At 38.4% G+C, this 19,232-nt stretch overlaps 4 protein-coding genes across 4 annotated transcripts; 3 read left to right on the top strand and 1 right to left on the bottom strand.

Annotated features, from left to right (window-relative positions):
- Window positions 1-3,672: 3,672 nt before the first annotated feature.
- On the bottom strand, window positions 3,673-4,367 carry LOC144640576 (uncharacterized). Its single transcript, XM_078499682.1, has 2 exons — window positions 3,795-4,367; window positions 3,673-3,705 (listed from the first exon to the last, which is right to left on the bottom strand). Exons 1-2 carry the CDS (start codon window positions 4,365-4,367, stop codon window positions 3,673-3,675), a joined length of 606 nt encoding a protein of 201 aa, XP_078355808.1.
- A 704-nt stretch (window positions 4,368-5,071) lies between these two features.
- LOC144640564 (uncharacterized) lies at window positions 5,072-7,047 on the top strand. The gene is made up of 2 exons (XM_078499675.1): window positions 5,072-5,770; window positions 6,970-7,047. Exons 1-2 carry the CDS (start codon window positions 5,072-5,074, stop codon window positions 7,045-7,047), a joined length of 777 nt encoding a protein of 258 aa, XP_078355801.1.
- A 5,308-nt stretch (window positions 7,048-12,355) lies between these two features.
- On the top strand, window positions 12,356-13,532 carry LOC144642605 (beta-2 adrenergic receptor-like). The gene has a single exon (XM_078501615.1). It carries the CDS (start codon window positions 12,356-12,358, stop codon window positions 13,334-13,336), a length of 981 nt encoding a protein of 326 aa, XP_078357741.1. The 3' UTR covers window positions 13,337-13,532.
- Window positions 13,533-15,682: 2,150 nt separating this feature from the next.
- LOC144642591 (uncharacterized) lies at window positions 15,683-18,807 on the top strand. Its single transcript, XM_078501582.1, has 2 exons — window positions 15,683-15,832; window positions 15,979-18,807. The coding sequence occupies exons 1-2, from the start codon at window positions 15,712-15,714 to the stop codon at window positions 17,304-17,306; spliced, it is 1,449 nt and encodes a 482-aa protein (XP_078357708.1). The 5' UTR covers window positions 15,683-15,711; the 3' UTR covers window positions 17,307-18,807.
- Window positions 18,808-19,232: the final 425 nt, after the last annotated feature.

Raw genomic sequence — 19,232 nt, 5'->3', positions numbered from 1 at the left:
TGTTGTAATAGTTAATTAATAGTAATCTAGAATTAACCCACTCTCGATTGGAGTCTGTTCTGGATTCGCGCTACCTTTTCGCCGCGAAGGAATTTTGTAAAATTTCGCTAGTGGAAAGAGGTACTGTAAGAACAGTATCAATAACTCAAAAGGAGGAACTTCTTTGTAGCTCTGAATTAAGACGTATGATAAAATTTTAGAATAAGAAACTTTCGATATATGGTTTTCATATTTTTTTGGTCAATTTCCTTTTGTGGCAGATTTTTTGAGAATCAGCTTTTCTTTCGTGTGATGACAGACACAGGACAGAACGAGAGGTGGATGAGAAAGATGCCGAAGATGAATAGGTTTCATTTCAGTTTTGACAGTAAATCGTTGTAGGAACACTGGGTCGACTTTTGGGCTAATCTGCAATCTGTTTCTCTTCTTTGCTTCGGCGGGAGGACAGAGAAAAAAAGCTTAAGGGGTAAAGTACTAATAATCACCATTGTGAAACTGTAGTTGCTTTGACAAGTTGAAGCTATTTTTGTAAATAAAAGGGGTAACGTCATTCATGTCACGCAATGTTTTTGTGGGAAACTTTGAAACTAGACGCTTTGCTGGTTTCTACAAATAGCAGTGTGATCTGGCGGTACATTTTTTTGAGGCGGACTCCACTTTAAAACTATTTTTTATATATTTAGCAAGAAGGGTATGTCGATTTTCATTTCCGCACAGTTGGGCGTCAAAGTCGCCTGTCACAAAGAGTAGAATGTTTGCACAAGATGGTTTGGATATATTTTAGATTTGACTAGTGACGTTAGTAAGACACTTCTCAAGACGGCAGCAAAACATTGGCAATGTACAGTATTGGTGTGAACTTGAATGGAATTTTTTACGAGATCAGTAAAGCTATCGAATGAAAATTATAATTAAATACCAATTGAATTTTAGATGAGAAATTCCGGAAGTGACATCTGTGTTCAAAATAGGAATTTTTGTACAACTTAAAGTTCCGAAAAAAAAGACCACATGTTTTGTAAAAATCACAGACAAACATGATCAGGAAAACAAAACAGGCCAATGGGTTTTATTCACGAAAATACAACTTTCTTAAGAAAGAGTTTGTAAACAAGACAATGGAATCGAATTACATTTCACACGAAATTTGCATACATTTGAACTTGCAAAAAGGAAGTATCTCTGCCGAGACATAATAGCGAGACCTTACATTAATAATTATTGTATTCTGATCTGATTGTTATTTTTTATGCATTAACTATTTGAAAGTGGTTCTCATCGATGAAAACAAAACGGTTTTTCGTTCACTGCTTAAAGTATTTATAGACGTGAAAACATTCGCTTAATCAAATTACATTCTGCACGAAATATTTTGTATCCATTTGTCCCGAAACTTTGAGGAAATTGAAATCTTTGTGGACTGCAGTACTGCATAAAAGCAGTTCATAGAATTGAATAAAAAGATAAGAACCATATTGATAAAGGAAATTTTAAAACTTTATTTTGGCTCATTTTGACGAAATTCAGGATTTTCAAAGACTGCCAGTAAACGGCTGTTTCGAACGAGCTAATTTTTCAACATGATATCATGGTAGCGGGCAGAAGTCGGTTCGTTCTGAATTTTTCAATACGGTATACAAGTTACAGGTCAATATACAGACCCTCTGTACAGTAAAAAACGTTTTGGGAACAAACCATTGTGAACTTATTTTCTATGTTGATCAGTAAAAATCCTTAGTACGACATGGGGTTTGTTATCAAGTTCGTTAGTACGTTAATACTGCAAGGTGTTTAACCTCAGAGAATTATTATCAAGTGTGTTTTGTTTTATTAGCGGTTTATACTCTAAGGTCTTGGTATGGGAGATCAAAATTAAGGCAAATTTCTGTTATTATCTGATTGCTTGGTACAGATTAGTACGATACTGAATTGGTTAGGAAATGTAAACAAACATTAAATTGAATGAGAGTAGAAAGGGAGGGACAAGTGGGGGTGAAATGCTAAGGAGATGGAAAGGGAGGGAGAATTAAAATCCATGCTTGGTTATATCACGCAACCTTTGACTTCTGTTGTTTTCTCACAAGAACAAAACTTAAGGTGGGGTTCTACCTGAATTTGAATGGAACTTTAAGAGATTTAAAGAAGGGATTGAAGAAAAGAATGGAAACACCTCCAAACAGTTGACCCCTCGCAAGAGCACTCCGGGTTAGGGCTTTCCACAAGTTGCTCGAGATTTCCCAAAAAGTTGCCCGTAATTTCTCAAAAAGTTGCTCAAAAGTTGCTTCAAAAATCCAAAAAAGTTGCTTCTGATAATAAAAGTTGCTCAAAAGATGCTCCAAAATATCCGAAACGCTGCTTCTAGTCACGAGAATTTCTCTAAATATATGCTAATTTCCCTTTGAGAGTAAGATTTCTAAGCAGTTTAATGCAATTTTACAGCAAAAGAAGTATCTAAATGACATATTAAGGGGACAATTTGTTAAATAACAAAGATTTCTTTAACTGAGAAAAATCGTCAAGATATCCATGACGTCACGTTTGCTGACGAGTTTTGTAGCCGAAAGTTGGAATGTCTTCAGATCTTTCTCTTAAGTCTTCGGCAAACTTCGTAAATCATCGGAAACGTTCGTATTGCCTTTGAACAACACTCGGATAATCTTCGGAGATCGTTCGGTCTGGAAATGGCTTAAAATGCAACAAGTTGCTCGAGAGGAAAAAAGTTGCTCGAATGGGAAAAAGTTGCTCGAAACATGAAAAGTTGCCAAAAAGTTGCCGAGCAACTTGTGGAAAGCCCTACTCCGGGTTGTCAGGAGACTGTTTGGTGTCCGTCCACCAATTTTTAACTTCAAATTCAAATTTTAAAATCACATTAAATCTCCAATATTTCTTATTTGTCTAAATTTTACTAATCCTTTGAGAAAAACTATGGCCTCCCAGACATCCCCCAAAATCGTCCAAAAATTAACAAAATACTGCAAAGCAAATATATATGGGATAAAGCTTTTTTGGATTCCTTGAAACGCGGCTGAAATGGTTTTCAGTGTTTTCCAGCCCTTATACTTTGGGTCAGTACTACTATTCTTCACCAGTTGCTATTACAGTAATGGTATGAAACAAATACCTAATCAAACGAAAAATACCAAAATTACAGTCAGGAGTTGACATTAATACTCTTTATAAATTCCGACGCTGACTTATTTGAGCGTAAACAACGCTCATAATGTACTCAAGACGTTTCGACCGAGAATCTTCGGTCTTCTTCGGTTGTTATCATGGCATAAAAAACGGCTTTTTAACGGTTCCACATTTGTACGCGTGCGCGAGTGACTAATACAAATACACGCGAACGCTGCGCGAGACTATGAACATTATGTAAGTGACTTATATACATCAGGGATGTCTATGTGTTCATTTCCCGCATTCTGGTCCCTCTGCGAATGCCACGCTTCTAGGAAAAGCCTCTTGTGGTAATCGCCTGCCTTGTCCACCACCGCTGCATGATTGAAATCCATATCATGGCCAAACGTGTTGGCGTGTTGCGCGATCTTAGAGTTTTTGTCGCAAACACGGACTGCTCTTTGATGTTCTTTAATTCGAGTAGCTAACGCTCTGTCCGTTTGTCCATAATAGGTAAAATTGCAGTCAAGGCAGTTAACTCTGTAAACTACACATCTAGACTGGAATGCTGTGAGTTTGTCTTTCGGTCTGGGGAAGCGTGTGCGTAACGTGTTAAGTGGTTTAAAGCCAACTTTGACCCCGTTGTTGCGTAGAACTTTTGAGATTCTTTCAGTTACGCCTTTCACGTAGGGTAGAACAACAAACGATGTTGCGGCATCATTTGGAGTGTCGCTGCTGTCTGAGACACGACGATTAGCTTTGCGATGAGAATCACAACTCTTGATAAACCGCATTGGATAGTTATTGTTCATCAAGACTTTAACCACATGCTCCTTTTCTTTGCGTTTCCCTGCGCTTGTTGATGGGATATTTTCCGCTCTCTCAAGGAGTGTATTCACCACTGATCTCTTGTGTTGAGTTGGGTGATGCGAGTTGAAATCTAGATATTTGTCAGTGTGCGTTGGCTTTCGGTAGACGTTAACCTGTATGCGCCCGTTCACTCTAGTTGTTGCGGTGTCTAAAAATGAAAGGCCGTCGTCACCTTCGACCTCGCTAGTGAATTGTATGTGCGGGTTAACAGAGTTAAGGTGGTCATGAAACTCTTGCACATACTCCTTTTTTAGGCATACGTGGCTGTCGTCGACATACCTGTACCACCATCGTGGAGGATGCGGGGCTGTTGAAATCGCTCGGTCTTCTACAAACTCCATCACTAGATTGGCTATGGTTGCACTAACAGGCGAACCCATACCGCAGCCAAATGTTTGGTGATAATGTTCTTGCTCATAGGTGAAAAAAAAACTGTTCCTCAAAACGAACTCTAGCAACCTCATGATATTGCTCACGGAAATGTTCGTGCGTTCCGTTAGAGTTATATCACGCTCCAATCTATCGCGAGTAACTTGTAGGGCCAACTCTACTGGGATTGAGGTAAACAGAGAAACAACATCGAAAGATACCATGACATCATCCTCTGTAATCACTTGGTTTTTTATCTTCTGGGCAAACGCGGTGCTATTTCTCACTGAGTATCTCTCCTCCAGCAGAGGGGATAAGATAGAAACCAAATGCTTTGACAAATTGTATGTTGGTGCATTAATACAGCTGGTGATTGGACGAAGAGGTATGTGGGCCTTTGGTTTCTATCTTATCCCCTCTGCTGGAGGAGAGATACTCAGTGAGAAATAGCACCGCGTTTGCCCAGAAGATAAAAAACCAAGTGATTACAGAGGATGATGTCATGGTATCTTTCGATGTTGTTTCTCTGTTTACCTCAATCCCAGTAGAGTTGGCCCTACAAGTTACTCGCGATAGATTGGAGCGTGATATAACTCTAACGGAACGCACGAACATTTCCGTGAGCAATATCATGAGGTTGCTAGAGTTCGTTTTGAGGAACAGTTTTTTTTTCACCTATGAGCAAGAACATTATCACCAAACATTTGGCTGCGGTATGGGTTCGCCTGTTAGTGCAACCATAGCCAATCTAGTGATGGAGTTTGTAGAAGACCGAGCGATTTCAACAGCCCCGCATCCTCCACGATGGTGGTACAGGTATGTCGACGACAGCCACGTATGCCTAAAAAAGGAGTATGTGCAAGAGTTTCATGACCACCTTAACTCTGTTAACCCGCACATACAATTCACTAGCGAGGTCGAAGGTGACGACGGCCTTTCATTTTTAGACACCGCAACAACTAGAGTGAACGGGCGCATACAGGTTAACGTCTACCGAAAGCCAACGCACACTGACAAATATCTAGATTTCAACTCGCATCACCCAACTCAACACAAGAGATCAGTGGTGAATACACTCCTTGAGAGAGCGGAAAATATCCCATCAACAAGCGCAGGGAAACGCAAAGAAAAGGAGCATGTGGTTAAAGTCTTGATGAACAATAACTATCCAATGCGGTTTATCAAGAGTTGTGATTCTCATCGCAAAGCTAATCGTCGTGTCTCAGACAGCAGCGACACTCCAAATGATGCCGCAACATCGTTTGTTGTTCTACCCTACGTGAAAGGCGTAACTGAAAGAATCTCAAAAGTTCTACGCAACAACGGGGTCAAAGTTGGCTTTAAACCACTTAACACGTTACGCACACGCTTCCCCAGACCGAAAGACAAACTCACAGCATTCCAGTCTAGATGTGTAGTTTACAGAGTTAACTGCCTTGACTGCAATTTTACCTATTATGGACAAACGGACAGAGCGTTAGATACTCGAATTAAAGAACATCAAAGAGCAGTCCGTGTTTGCGACAAAAACTCTAAGATCGCGCAACACGCCAACACGTTTGGCCATGATATGGATTTCAATCATGCAGCGGTGGTGGACAAGGCAGGCGATTACCACAAGAGGCTTTTCCTAGAAGCGTGGCATTCGCAGAGGGACCAGAATGCGGGAAATGAACACATAGACATCCCTGATGTATATAAGTCACTTACATAATGTTCATAGTCTCGCGCAGCGTTCGCGTGTATTTGTATTAGTCACTCGCGCACGCGTACAAATGTGAAACCGTTAAAAAGCCGTTTTTTATGCCATGATAACAACCGAAGAAGACCGAAGATTCTCGGTCGAAACGTCTTGAGTACATTATGAGCGTTGTTTACGCTCAAATAAGTCAGCGTCGGAATTTATAAAGAGTATTAAATACCTAATCATTGGTCAATAAGTTGTGATCATTTTCTTGACAATAGTAGTTACCTGATTAGGAGTTGTATACTGTTCCATTAAAGTGTAAGGGCTGGAAAATACTGAAATGCGTCAGCCACCTAAAGCGTTGGAAAAATTGGTCTTCAGGTAAAAACTCCGCCTTTATTAAGTATTGCGAAAAGGCTGCACTTTGCTAAGTGTTACAAATTTATATTTTCTAGACGTCTAGTTCAATCGTTTATTTGTATTGTGCGAAATATATTTTTATAAATTGAGACCATTATGTCATTAAGTAATAATGCAATTTTGAAAACATTCCAGATTTTCATTATTAAATAGAAACACGAAAAATTCAAATTTGGGAAAACAAGCCTGTCAAAATGACGTTGCCATGGTGATTTCAAGTTACTGGCACAATAACTAATCCTACCAAATTATTGCGAGATAAATTTTAGATAAACGCGCAAAGTTTGGCAGCGTTTGGTTGAATCTTGAAAAAGTTATAAGCGTCCATAGTCAGCGCGGGCCTCAAAGGCCCCCTCCCCCCGGCCTGAATAGGTTGAAGTGACTGTTTTCCCAGTGATTTTTACTGTACTGTACCCTGCCTTTCAAGTCAAAACAGATAGCTAATTATTAAGCGCCCGATTTTAAGCTTCTCAAGCTACTCAAGCTTCTTGTTATTTTATCGGCAGAGAGGTGGAGATGACTCACACAAACGGAAACTCAACTTTCCGTCCAGACATCCTGCTCTGAAGATTGCGTGTGATTAATAAGCGCTATTCTTGTTTAGCAATCAATTAAAAGGCGGCAATTCTATTGACAGCCCCAGCGGCAACTTTTAGTTCGTTTATCGCTTTTTTGCAAAGCGTTTCCGTTTAATGCAATTCAAGTGTTAGCCGTTAAAATTCTGTTTGCACACAGTGAGTATTTTTATCTCAACTGGACTAAATTTCAGATCACGAAGACTGAGCCTCGTCGACACTGACCCGGGTAAATTAAAGAACGCATCTTTTTTTCTCCGGTTAGGCCAACCGTCCACACTGAACCGGCGTTTTCGGTCACCGAAAACGGAGCTTTTAGGGCCTGAGGCCCTGTCCACATTAATGTGGATAAATTTTGAAACGGAGAAATTCAAAACGCCGTATTTAAAATGTTTTCTGTCCACATTAATCCGGATAAATTTCAAAACGATACGCTTCATCGCACGTTGAGTTACAACGCATGCACGGAGCTATTGTTAAGTTAATTAAACCTTTTGTTTTGACAGAGATCACATGACTGTTTGACATCAGCGTTTTCGAAAAGCTCCGTTTTTGCCGTCCACACTTGTGCGTTTTCAAATTTCCCCACTCTGGAAAGCGTTTTTGAAAGCTCCGTTTTCGGTGACCGAAAACGCCGCTTTAGTCTATTTAGAGAAAAAAAGATGCGTTTTCGCCGTCCACACTAGTGTGTTTTCAAATTTTTCTACTTTGGAGAGCGTTTTTGAAAAGCTCCGTTTTCGGTGACCGAAAACGCCTTTTCAGTGTGGGTGGTTGGCCTATCGGAAGAAAAAAAAGATGCGTTTGAAATTTACCAGAATCAGTGTGGATAGGGCCTAAGAGGGAGGAGGAAGCTGTTAAAATATTTAAAGTAGAAGTTCTGTGCTTGTATCAACGACTGATTTTTATCTTTCAAACAAATCAGGCTCTTGCAATTTTCCAATTTCATGTATTCAATCCTGATGTATACAATCTTGTCATGTGTTTGCACAAACATTAATGGTATGACGGGTTTTACAGCTGCTGAAACGTACAACTTGTCTTTTCAATGTAAGCATTGACGTTAAAGCTGGGTCTTCACGGGCAATTTTTATGTGACAAATATATTTGATCGTGTAGATGACACAACAATTATTTGTCAGCAGTCCAAAGTTTAATGCGCCAGTAATGACCTTGGACAGCAGAGATACGCACACAGATACGCGCGCACAGTGCCCAGTGGGAGTTTGGGAGATTAGGGACCACATATGCTGACACAATATTTGCCACATTTTATGTGACGAGTCGACTACACGAGCAATTTTCGTATGTGACAACTTTTATTTGTCACATAAAAGCTAACTTACCAACAAATATATTTGTCACAAAATTGGCCAATTTTTCTCCTCTGCACGAGCAAATAAAAATTGTCACATAGAAATTGCTTTAATCCATTTCATTGATAAATTCGCTTTTTGAAGCACCTTATTCTAAGTATTTCCATTTTCTAAATATAGAAAAGTTTGCGTGCCGATTCCTAGCTATTCAAATATTTTTCTAATATGGAAGCCATTGAAAAAACCACACTAAGGCATGCTCATTTATCCAATGTCAACAGAAAATGCGGAACTTGTCTTTTAGATGTTAATATTGACATTAAAATCAATTTGATTAAAAAATTTGCTTTTTGGAAGCTTCCTGAAACCCACATGATGTAAAACTTTGTAATTCCATTTCTCCAAAAAAGAAGGGACATTAATTCAAAAGGCTAATTCCCTTTTTTGGAAGGAAACCATTGCTTAGACCATACATAACATGCACCTGACTCTTAATTTGTGATAAGAGCTTTTTTGATCCGAAAGAAATATTTAGCTGAAATAAAGAACTTTTTTATTATTATTATTAATGCTCAAACCAATACAATACAAACAAAAAAAGTGTACATTGATAAATAAATAAGTGAAACGAAAAGAAACGATGCTTTACAAAGCTCTTCACTGCTTAGCAATAAAAAAGTAATAAGCACAAAAACAGCATAGCAGAAAAATAAAAGGACGGAACCTATATGGTGGCAGAAAAATACAGGATTGTTGGTGACATTAAATGTAAAATCTTTTTTTTAAAATGTTGGTATTGACATTAAATCCATTTCATTGGTAAATTTCCTTTTTGAGGCATCTCAATTAATCCCACGTATTTCCATTTTCTAAAGAAAAGAAAATTTTACGTGTCAATACCTAGCGATTCGTGTATTTTTTAGGAAGCCATTGACTACACACATACAGAGCATGCTCATTAATTCAATGTCAATAGTTGTCTAGCTAAATGTACAACTTGTCTTTTTGATGACAATTTGATGAAAATACCCTTATGACGTACAACCTTGTATCTCCATTTCTCCAAAAAGAAGGGACGATAATTCAAAAAGGCTAATTCCGTTTTTTTAAGGAAACCATTAATTAAACCATACAAAACATGCCACTGACTTAATGGGTAGTGAGAGCTCTTTTGATCCGAAAGAAATTTTAGCTGTTTCCGAAGAGTTTTAAGCTGTTTGGACTTCATATTTCTTAAATTTAGTTTGTCTGATTTCTGTAATTACATTTATTCACATAGAAAAGATTCTTTACAGGCAAGAAATAAATGTAAATTTCGTTGAACTTTTCGATTTCAAATTGTGATAATAATCTCAATATATCTGGCAATATTTATCATTGACCAACAAAAATGGTAAACATTAATCTATAGCTGACATGTTACAGTAATTTATCGCTCAAACACTGAGTGATCCTATCAAAAGCCACAGCTTTTCAATTCTGTGGATTACAAAAGACATAAATTCTGATAATTAGAAAGTGCAACGAAAGTAATAAGAAAAGGCCTTAAGCCTTCGTTTAGCCTCGATTATAAAACACTACAGTCTTTGCAATCGCAGCTGCTGTTCTCCCACATTGCTCAAGTTTCCGACAAAGCCACTGGAAGTGTATTTGTGTTTATAGAACTAAATTTTTCCTGTAAGCACGCAAAAGCCTTCCAAGCCAAAAGGAAGACTTCAAGTCGCTAATAGTATTTCTGTCACGGACGTGTTGAGTCTTCTACAAGTTCCAATTCGTGGTGAGTATTTTTCAGTAAAACGCTTTTTTTGAGGGTCTATTATAGGAGGTCGTACTTTCCGCAAACCGCCATATTCTTTCTTTCTATACCGTAAACAGCTTTACTTTTCTCCTAAAGACCAAAACTGCCATAATTGCTTGACCGTAAACTGCCAGAATAGTACAAACCTGCAAAGTGACACTCAAAATTGGCTTAAACCGCCAAACCGCAAGAGTATAATAGACTCGGCTCCTTCTTTGTTTTGCGTGTTGCCCGCGTTTCGTTTGCGTGTTTATTCCAGCAAATTTCCGGCGTTCAATCTCCTTCGACTGTATAACTTCTACAAACAATTTTTGTATTCTTGCGCACCCCTTCAGATCTTCCAGATACAAGATTACAGTTTTAAAAGGATTATAATATTTTGCAATTCTTATCGAGTAGAATTTAACCACGATTTTTCGTTTCATTTGCTCACCCTTTTCACAGTACTACCACAGCCTCAATCTGCTACTTGGGAAGTAATATGTACAATTTTGTGGCAAATGTCTCTAAGGCTTTTAGTCGTAATACATTATGGCGTTTATTTCCGTTCTCTTTTGAACACATTTTGAAAATGATTTTTTCTTCGTTTTCGTGCTGAAAACGTATGTTCTTTGGGGGATTTACGAAATCGTAAGTGATTCCACAACGATAAAAATTCTGTGGACCTGATGGCTAGGATCGTACCGAATTGCCGAAATTACGAAAGCCATTTTTTTTAATCAAATACCTTTTGATATTGCCCATGATGTTCGTTTTTTACAAGGCTAAAATTAAACATGATGACCTAATTTAATTGTTTTTTTTTCCTTTTAAAATTTTGACTCATTTATTAGCCTTGTAATAAATCTTTTGATATAAATGTAGAAATATATAGCAGTTGTAAATGAGCACTTACGACACCATTACCAAAATTGTACGGCTAAATATCCATAAGTTTATATAAAAAAGGCATTAAAAGAGTTCTGAGGTTTTATTTCTTTCCCCGCACTTCCTTTTAATTTCTTTGAAATGGGTTTAAAGGTTCATTCACCACGAGATCTCGTCCTAATTAATAGAGGGAAATCTTATTGAAAATTACAGACGTAGTTTAGAGATATTACTGAGATTAGAAAAAAAATAGATTATACTTTTCCGTTTGGCCGGATCAATCGAAAGTAACAATTAATTTTTAAAGCAGGAGGGGAGGTAAGTGGTCAGTGGATTCTCGCATCTGCTAAATTTAACAACTTTACAAAGGCATCCGCACGAAACTCGAAGTAGGGGGGCGAACATTTTGACATATTTGTCATTTTATTACCCAGGAATTTGTTTCAAACAGGTTATCTTCATGTGCGGTAGACTACGAGTTAAAAAAGAGAAAGTAATCCATTTAAACTCAGTTTTTTTTATTCTTTACCCTTCAAGTTTTTTTCTTTTGGCTTTCTTTTGACGTTTTGGTCTGTCTTTATTGATATTTTTTTGGCATTATATTTCTGATCTCTACTGCTTACTAAAGTATCATGCACGGGCATGCGTGCGTGCACTTGGGTTGATGAGTGCGTGGTACCGTGGGTTGGGGGGAGTGAGGTAATAATTAATATTATCAGGCGATTTTGAGGTTCTAACTGCTATCTAATGGATGGTTTTAATTTGCAGTTGGACGTTATAAATCAAGACACAGAACTCATTTTTGAGATAAGATCAAGTTTTCTCTCCGTGCAGTTGGTTTTCTCTTACTGAAGAAAGAGAAGAATAGCTAGGAATTGAGTGGTTGGAAGATAAGGGGAGGCAAAAAAGAGAGAAAGACAAGACAAGACGACAAAAGACAAGCCAAGCGGCAAGAAAACAAAACAAAATGAACTGAAGGGAGAAGAAGAAAAAAACGATACTAAGAGGAAAGAGAAGAGAAAAGAAGCGAAGAGAAGAGAAGGGAAGAGAAGAGAAGAGAAGAGAAAAGAAAAGAAAAGAAGAGAAGAGAAGAGAAGAGAAGAGAAGAGCAGAGCAGAGCAGAGCAGAGAAGAGACGAGACAAGACGAGACGAGACGAGAAGAGAAGAGAAGAGAAAAGAAGAGAAGAGAAGAGAAGAGAAGAAAAGAGAAGAGAAGAGAAGAGAAGAGAAGCGACGAGAAGAGAAGCGACGAGAAGAGAAGAAAAAAGAGAGAAAATTACGTAACATACATGTACAGAAGAGAACAGAATAGGAGAGAGCACAAAAGAACTAGTGAAAATGTCGAATAGTAGCGACGCAAACTCATCAAGCACACGTGCCACACCACAAACATTCTCAGACGGCTTCCGCGCGGGTACAGCAACATTCACCATAATCCTTATCCTGGGCACAATATTCGGTAATATTCTTGTGATTGTCGCATTTTCACTTTACGAGCGCATCCGTACCGTGACGAACTACTTTGTGGTATCGTTAGCTTGCACTGATCTTTGCGTGGCATTATTTTCGATGCCCGTATGGGTGGCATACCTACTGACAGGACCCATGTGGGTACTGGGCGCTGGCCTGTCACGTGCTTGGACCATGGTAGATATTCTGGTAAGCACAGCGTCCATTATGAATCTCATGGCCATAAGTTTTGATCGTGTTTTGTGCATAAAGCACCCTTATCGCCATTCTCTATGGATGACCCAGAAAAAAGTAACTTTTATTATTACTTGTGTTTGGATTTATTCCTTGGGCGTGGCCGTGGCAAGCTTCCTTATTTACCCCGAGCCCTTATTCAACCTGATTGCCATGGTCATGTGCTTCTGCGTTCCACTGCTGGTCATAATCACCGCGTATTCAATTGTATTGAAAGTTGCACTGCACCAGATAAAACAAATAAACGCTCATACGCCTGCGCAGTGTCCAAGACGTCAAAGAAGCTTCTGGAAGGAGATCAAGGCCGCCAAAACCCTGGCAGTGGTGGTGGGCGCGTTTGTGATATGTTGGCTGCCGTTTGTCGTAATAAACATGATTTACAGCTTATGCGAGCCGCAGCAATGTCCGGTGACGAAACCGGAAGTTATCTTAGTCACCAAATGGATGCATTACGGCAATTCACTACTCAACCCTATTATATACACTGTCATGAACCGTGACTTTAGAAAAGCGTTTAAAGCGTTGCTTTTTTCCAGAGATCCAAGACTTCAAAATGAAATATTCACCGAAACAAGAGTAACAACCGAAGTGAATAATGGCTTCCAGATGGAATAGCTGAAGACGCGAATTCTCTGTGGATTGAAGTTTTAATATTTTTTTGTTGTTTCTAAGAACACTAGGCTCTGCTGGAAGAAGTATTTTACACAACTATTTATGGTCTTCTTCCTTCAGATACACTACTGCAAACACGTGGAACAAACTAACAGAGGACCTGAGATCACTGACTTCCTTGAATGAGTTCAAAACTAAAATATGCAAATTTCTTTCGAACATCATAGTAGTTTAATGTATGTATATAATATATATATAAAGTATACGATTTTATTTTCACTTTTATTATGAATAATATTTTATTTATTTATTTTTTTCTTCGTCTTTTTTTCTTTCTCGGAGAAATTAGCTATGCATCTATTCTTGTAAATCCGATGTGAAATAAAGGTGATGTGATGTGATGGGACGTGTGTTTAAATAAAAAAGGAACAGGTAGAGTTAATTAAATAGATTGCAAGGGTGGTACACCGGCAAGCAGGCAAAGTAGTTTATTTTGGCATTATTTCACTAGAGGCTATTTTCTAGGTAAGGGCTATGTTATTGCACTTAGACTGTTATAGGAAGTTTACGGATGGATAAGAAACGCTACAGTTGCAAGTGCAGGGGCGGATCCAGGATTTCAAAGGGGGGGGGGGGTGGATGGCAGACCATTAGGGCCTACCCTAACCCTAACCCTAACCCTAACCCTAAGTGGCGGCAGACGGCGAAACGTGGTGTAACAACAACCAGACATGAGCGAGAGCTATTTTTTTTCTTTATTTATTTTCTATTTCAAATAAAGTGACATTTCGATTTTTTTTACTGAAAAAAAGGGGGGTGGATATCCACCCTATCCCCCCCCCCCTGTATCCGCCCCTTCTTAGTGAAAGTGACCTATGTTTACCATTTGTAAAAAAAACTGAACAAAGATCAAAACTATAAGATTTGGATGATTTTTGTGAGACTCTGGAACCCTTTAGTAGAATGGGGTGGAAGTGATGATTCTCGCCCCTTGGAATCTTTACGACAATAAAAATGTCTATTTAATGCCATCTACTGTCTTATGTTAGCTAAGATTGTATACAGTGGTATAGGTAAACCAGTAATATGTAATGCAACGATGTAAAATAAAGTTCGAAAAAAGGACAGAACTTTGTAAGTTAACGATTGAAAGGGATAAGTTGGCAGAGCATACAACAGCATTGTCAGCAACATTGACCGATACATCCTCCACCGAACCATAAAGAACAATGTCAAGAAGGCTGTACCGGTGTTATAAACATCGATGAGAAGAAGCTAAGTAATATACTGTTGTAAGAAGTATTTCGTCAGCTACACTTGTACGCATTGCGGACTTATTTTTATTCAACCTGAGATAAAAGTAAACTAAACTTGTGAAAAAGTCGATCCGTTTTCAATTTTCTCCAATTTTGTTCATCTATGCTCCTTCGCGGCTTTTTTGTGTTCCTTTTGAGTTCTTCTACAAGTTTTAGCCGTTAATGTGATATTTCAGTTACTATAACCGAGTCAAAATTGCCTAGAATTGCGTGACCTTTCGGATCGTCACGCAATGCTTCGTCGCGTGATGATCCCGATATTGCGGCTGTGGGTCGATATTGTCTGTATGAAGATCAATATCAATGTTGGCCCTCTCTGTAGATGATTCCATATTTCTTCGCTATATCAGGTACTACGGTGATGTTCAAAATATATATTCACCATCGACGTTTTTAACAACAGCCGTATTTTAAAACATCTACAAAGTAAACAGATCGAGATACAATAGATGAAAACAAAACTGAAATGCAACGAATAGTACGGAAAATATATACAGAAATTAAGGTGAAAAATAATTCAATCACTCAGCCTATTCATCCGAAACGTGACAGAAAAGACTTTTGAGTGTTCTCATTAGCATTAAATTAATAACAAACTATTACAGTGATTGTATTGGCAGCATTCATACTGACCATAAACCTTTTAAAGGTTATCAAGCCATATGCTTCGCCGTATGCAAATATCTTCGTGTTTACAATTTGGTTTCAGTCAAGCTCGATCGACGCGAAAATGTCGACAAATTTTGCGGAAAACGCTAGATTTCGGTGACCAATGTTTTCACAACATACGGTACAACTTTATTTCACCGCAAACTTAATTTTTTTTTGTTTCTTAGCTGCGCTATGTTTTAAATGGAATGAAAATGAAAGTAAGTTTATCATCTTCTGTCAGGCTAATATATGTAAATTATAAATGTACTGCGGGTTATTATATTTCTAGTTTTCTTATTGGCTCAAAGCGTACGGTTATTGGAACATATGCTCCGACGTCACCTTATATGGAAAAAAACCGCGTGTTTACAATTTTCTTTCATTCACGCAAGCGAGCTTGTATGAAGGAAAATGGCGGCGGTTAGCACAAGGTTTGGAGAGTTGTCGCCTGACGAAATTCAGAGACTGTTAGACAATGCCACGGCGAAGTCAACGGTGAAAGCCACAAAGTTTGGGATGAAAATTTTTAACGGTAAGTTTTGCTTTCATGAATTTGAAAGTAATTATTGCTGAGAAGTTTTAATTCAACAACCTTGAATGAAAGCACAATGTTTGAAATCACATACACACACTGCGCATTATTTTATTGAATGAAAGCTTTTATATTTTTTTATCCAGACTGGCTTGCTAGCCCTGGAGGCGCTAAATTTCCGAAACCAATTGAGGAAATGTCGAAGGAGGAGCTTAATACCTGTTTAAAATGCTTCTACACTTCAGCAAGGAAACAAGACGGCTCGTATTATAAAGCCTCATCGCTGAAGTCAATTCGAGCTGCTATCGACCGTCATCTTCGATCAGCGCCACACAACAAGCCGTTTTCTGTGATCTCTGATGCTGCGTTTACTGAAGCAAATAAAGTGCTGGGTGCTTTCGTTAAAGATCTCAAGATGTCTGGGAAAATAGAGGATATTGTTCACAAGAAAGCCATCACGAAAGAGCAAGTTCGAAGGCTGTTTGATAGCGGTCAACTTGGACCCGCCGACAGCAACGACCCTGCACAACTTCAGAGGACGGCGTGGTTTTATGTCGCGCTGTTCTTTGGACGACGAGGACGTGAAAACCAGCGCTTACTTAAGCGTGATATGCTGGTCCTTGGAAAAACACCTCAAGGAATAGAGTACTATGAACTTAACAGACAAATGCCTGGTTCATTGCCCTCAGCTATTTCCTCGGACGACGGCGAAGAGGAATCTGAAGCGAAGATATTTGCTGTACCGGGATCTGCAAGGTGTCCGGTTAATACGATCAAGAATTATCTTTCGCACCTGAATCCCGCTTCAGATGTGCTGTTTCAACGGCCAAAAGACGGCCAGCGTACACATTTCAAGCCTGAAGACCTGGTATGGTACTCCCTCTCTCCCGTTGGAAGGACTGTACTAAACTCCTTTATGAAATACATGAGCAAGCGCGCAGGAATTACTCCACATCTTACCAACCATTGCCTGAGGGCGACTTCTGTTGCTGTTCAATCGCGCGGAATCGTGAAAAAGGTCGAATCTCCCAGCGATGGTGAACCAACCTTTGAGCAACTGCAGCAGAAGTCCGCTCAGCTGAGCAGTTTCGTTGGAATCGACGAAGCACCTCTTGGAGTCCCGCTAGCTAGCTCCGCCCCTGAAACTGCTGAAAGAGTCATTGGTACCATGGTCGAGATTGAACAACAACAGCAGTCGAGCGGTGAAATTGTATTACAGGTTCGTAAATTCCCAGTTCTGTTGAAAAACAACCAGTCGGTCGCTGTAGCCAGCATTCCGGCAGCAAGCAACTTAGCACAAGCTTCACAAGCTGTAGCCGGCAGCATCCATCAAGCTGTAGCCAGCAGCCAGCGTCCTGTACCTATCCTCCCGGCAGCAAGCAACTTAGCACAAACTTCACAAGTGGCTCAAACAGCCAGCACTCTTCCTAAGTACAACTTCTACAATTGTGATGTCCAAATCAAGCGCGACTAATTTCTATAAATCCGGCTGAAAAGATGTGCAGATTAAGCGCAAATTATTTCCATTTAACCAGTTAGAACAGTTGCATTTGTTATGAGGGTTAACTAAACAGGTAAATAGACCTTTACAAGTTTTTTCCCGCCATATAAATATGTAAACTTCGCGTTGTTTTTTCCCGCAAAGGGCAAAAGTTCCTCATATATATTTCGGTCTAACTTTTGGCATTTTGTTCGTGATGGCGAGTTATTTAACGTTTGTTGTGAACTTTTTTTTTCTGATGGATTTAATTATTTGGATTTAAGTTTGCTTATGAATGTCGCACCTACTACCTCGCTATTGCCAGCCGCAAAAAAGCAGATTTGAAGTCAAATGATTTACGAAAAAATTGAATTTTGAAAAATCCATGAATGGTAAACTTAAAATAACAGACAAAGGATTTTACGGATCAAATTTTAGGGGTTCTCGCTGTGCTATAAAAGTGTGCGGTCGCAATTTTATGTTTTTTTTATTCGTTCGAACTGATGCCTGTTTGAGAATTTTTCCGCGAATTTAACTGGGCTTTGAGTCAAATGTCTGGAAAACGTAAAAGCCTATTTGCACCCTTCTAGGAAAGCTATATCTGTCATGCCTCATCAGTAATGATAAATATCGTGGAATAGTAGTGCATAAAGAAAATTATGTGACATTAAAGTCTTATATAAACGAGCTCTGTATTTTTGAGCCATTGTTTGCGACGCCGGGTTAATATGGGCAGAGAAAAAGCTTTGAAAAGGTCTATTCTGGGATATTCTTTGAGTATTGTGTTGGCATAGCCATTATTTGGTAAAGAGTTGTTTTTTTTTTTTGCATGATTTTGATAAAACCGTCCTCTTGTTTAGGTTGATCGTTCCATGATATTTAATATTGTTATATTTAGAATTTATAAGCTCAGACAAGGACGAGCAAATATTAGAACTAGACAGAGCTTGTTAAAGGTATTCGTGTTGTCTAGTTTTAAAAAAAAGGTGTTAAAAAAACACATTTAGACAATGCTTAAAGTCAATGTTTGCAAACATTTTTGTATATTTTAGCCTCACAACTATGCGTTATAAGAGAATCATTTGTACTTTGGACATGTTTCAAGAGCCAATATTTCATTCAATATTCAATGTGTTCCCGTATTATTTTCCATGGTTACATATTACAGCTTAGAAAATATTTATCTGCTTGCTGTACGTTTCTTAAGCTAATGTACTGTTATGCTTATTAGGCCGTATCATGTTTAAACAATTGTTGTGGTTAGTTTTTGTCTGTACTGTTCCGATAGCCACTGATGTGTGTTGTAGGAACCAAATTGCAAACTTGTATTCTGCCAATAATAAAATCGGGTAGACTATTATCAAAGCGCTGGGAAAAGTTGTCCCAGCTTTTGTTGATTTTGTGTTTAACTGTAGAACAACAACAGAGAGGTAAATTTTTTATCAGCGCTGCTGTTACTTGAAAAAAATAAAATAAAACTTGCGATGAAGTCAAATCTGTACTGTTGGCATACATAAGGGGGCGTTTTTAAAAGTACGCAGCAAATAGACTACCCATATTTGCTGTTCATCTATTATCAACTTAAATTCTAATTTTAACCTCCTTTTCTATCTATTTATTTCAAAACTACTAATCTCCCCCTATTTAAATCATTGTAAAAAAAAAAATCCAAGAACTGAACGGTTCGTGGCGGTTTTTTATTCTTTTTTGACTTCAATTTTAGACTGACTGATAAGAGATATTTTTAACGCTTTATAGGTATGATACGATTACAGTCGTTAGAGATGAAAACGTATATTTATTATCAAAGTAGCAAGCTTGTATGTACACCATCGTTATTTTGTTTCGGCAGCAGATTGTTTCATACAAATGGTTTGACAAAACTATGAGATCATGTTTATATGATTTATAACAGTAACA

The sequence above is a fragment of the Oculina patagonica genome, chromosome 2, assembly GCF_052425735.1.
Source record: "Oculina patagonica isolate OP01 chromosome 2, crgOcupat, whole genome shotgun sequence".
Taxonomy (NCBI): Eukaryota; Metazoa; Cnidaria; class Anthozoa; order Scleractinia; family Oculinidae; genus Oculina; species Oculina patagonica.
Note: the sequence above shows the minus strand (reverse complement) of the source record. Positions and strands in the feature narration are given on the sequence as shown.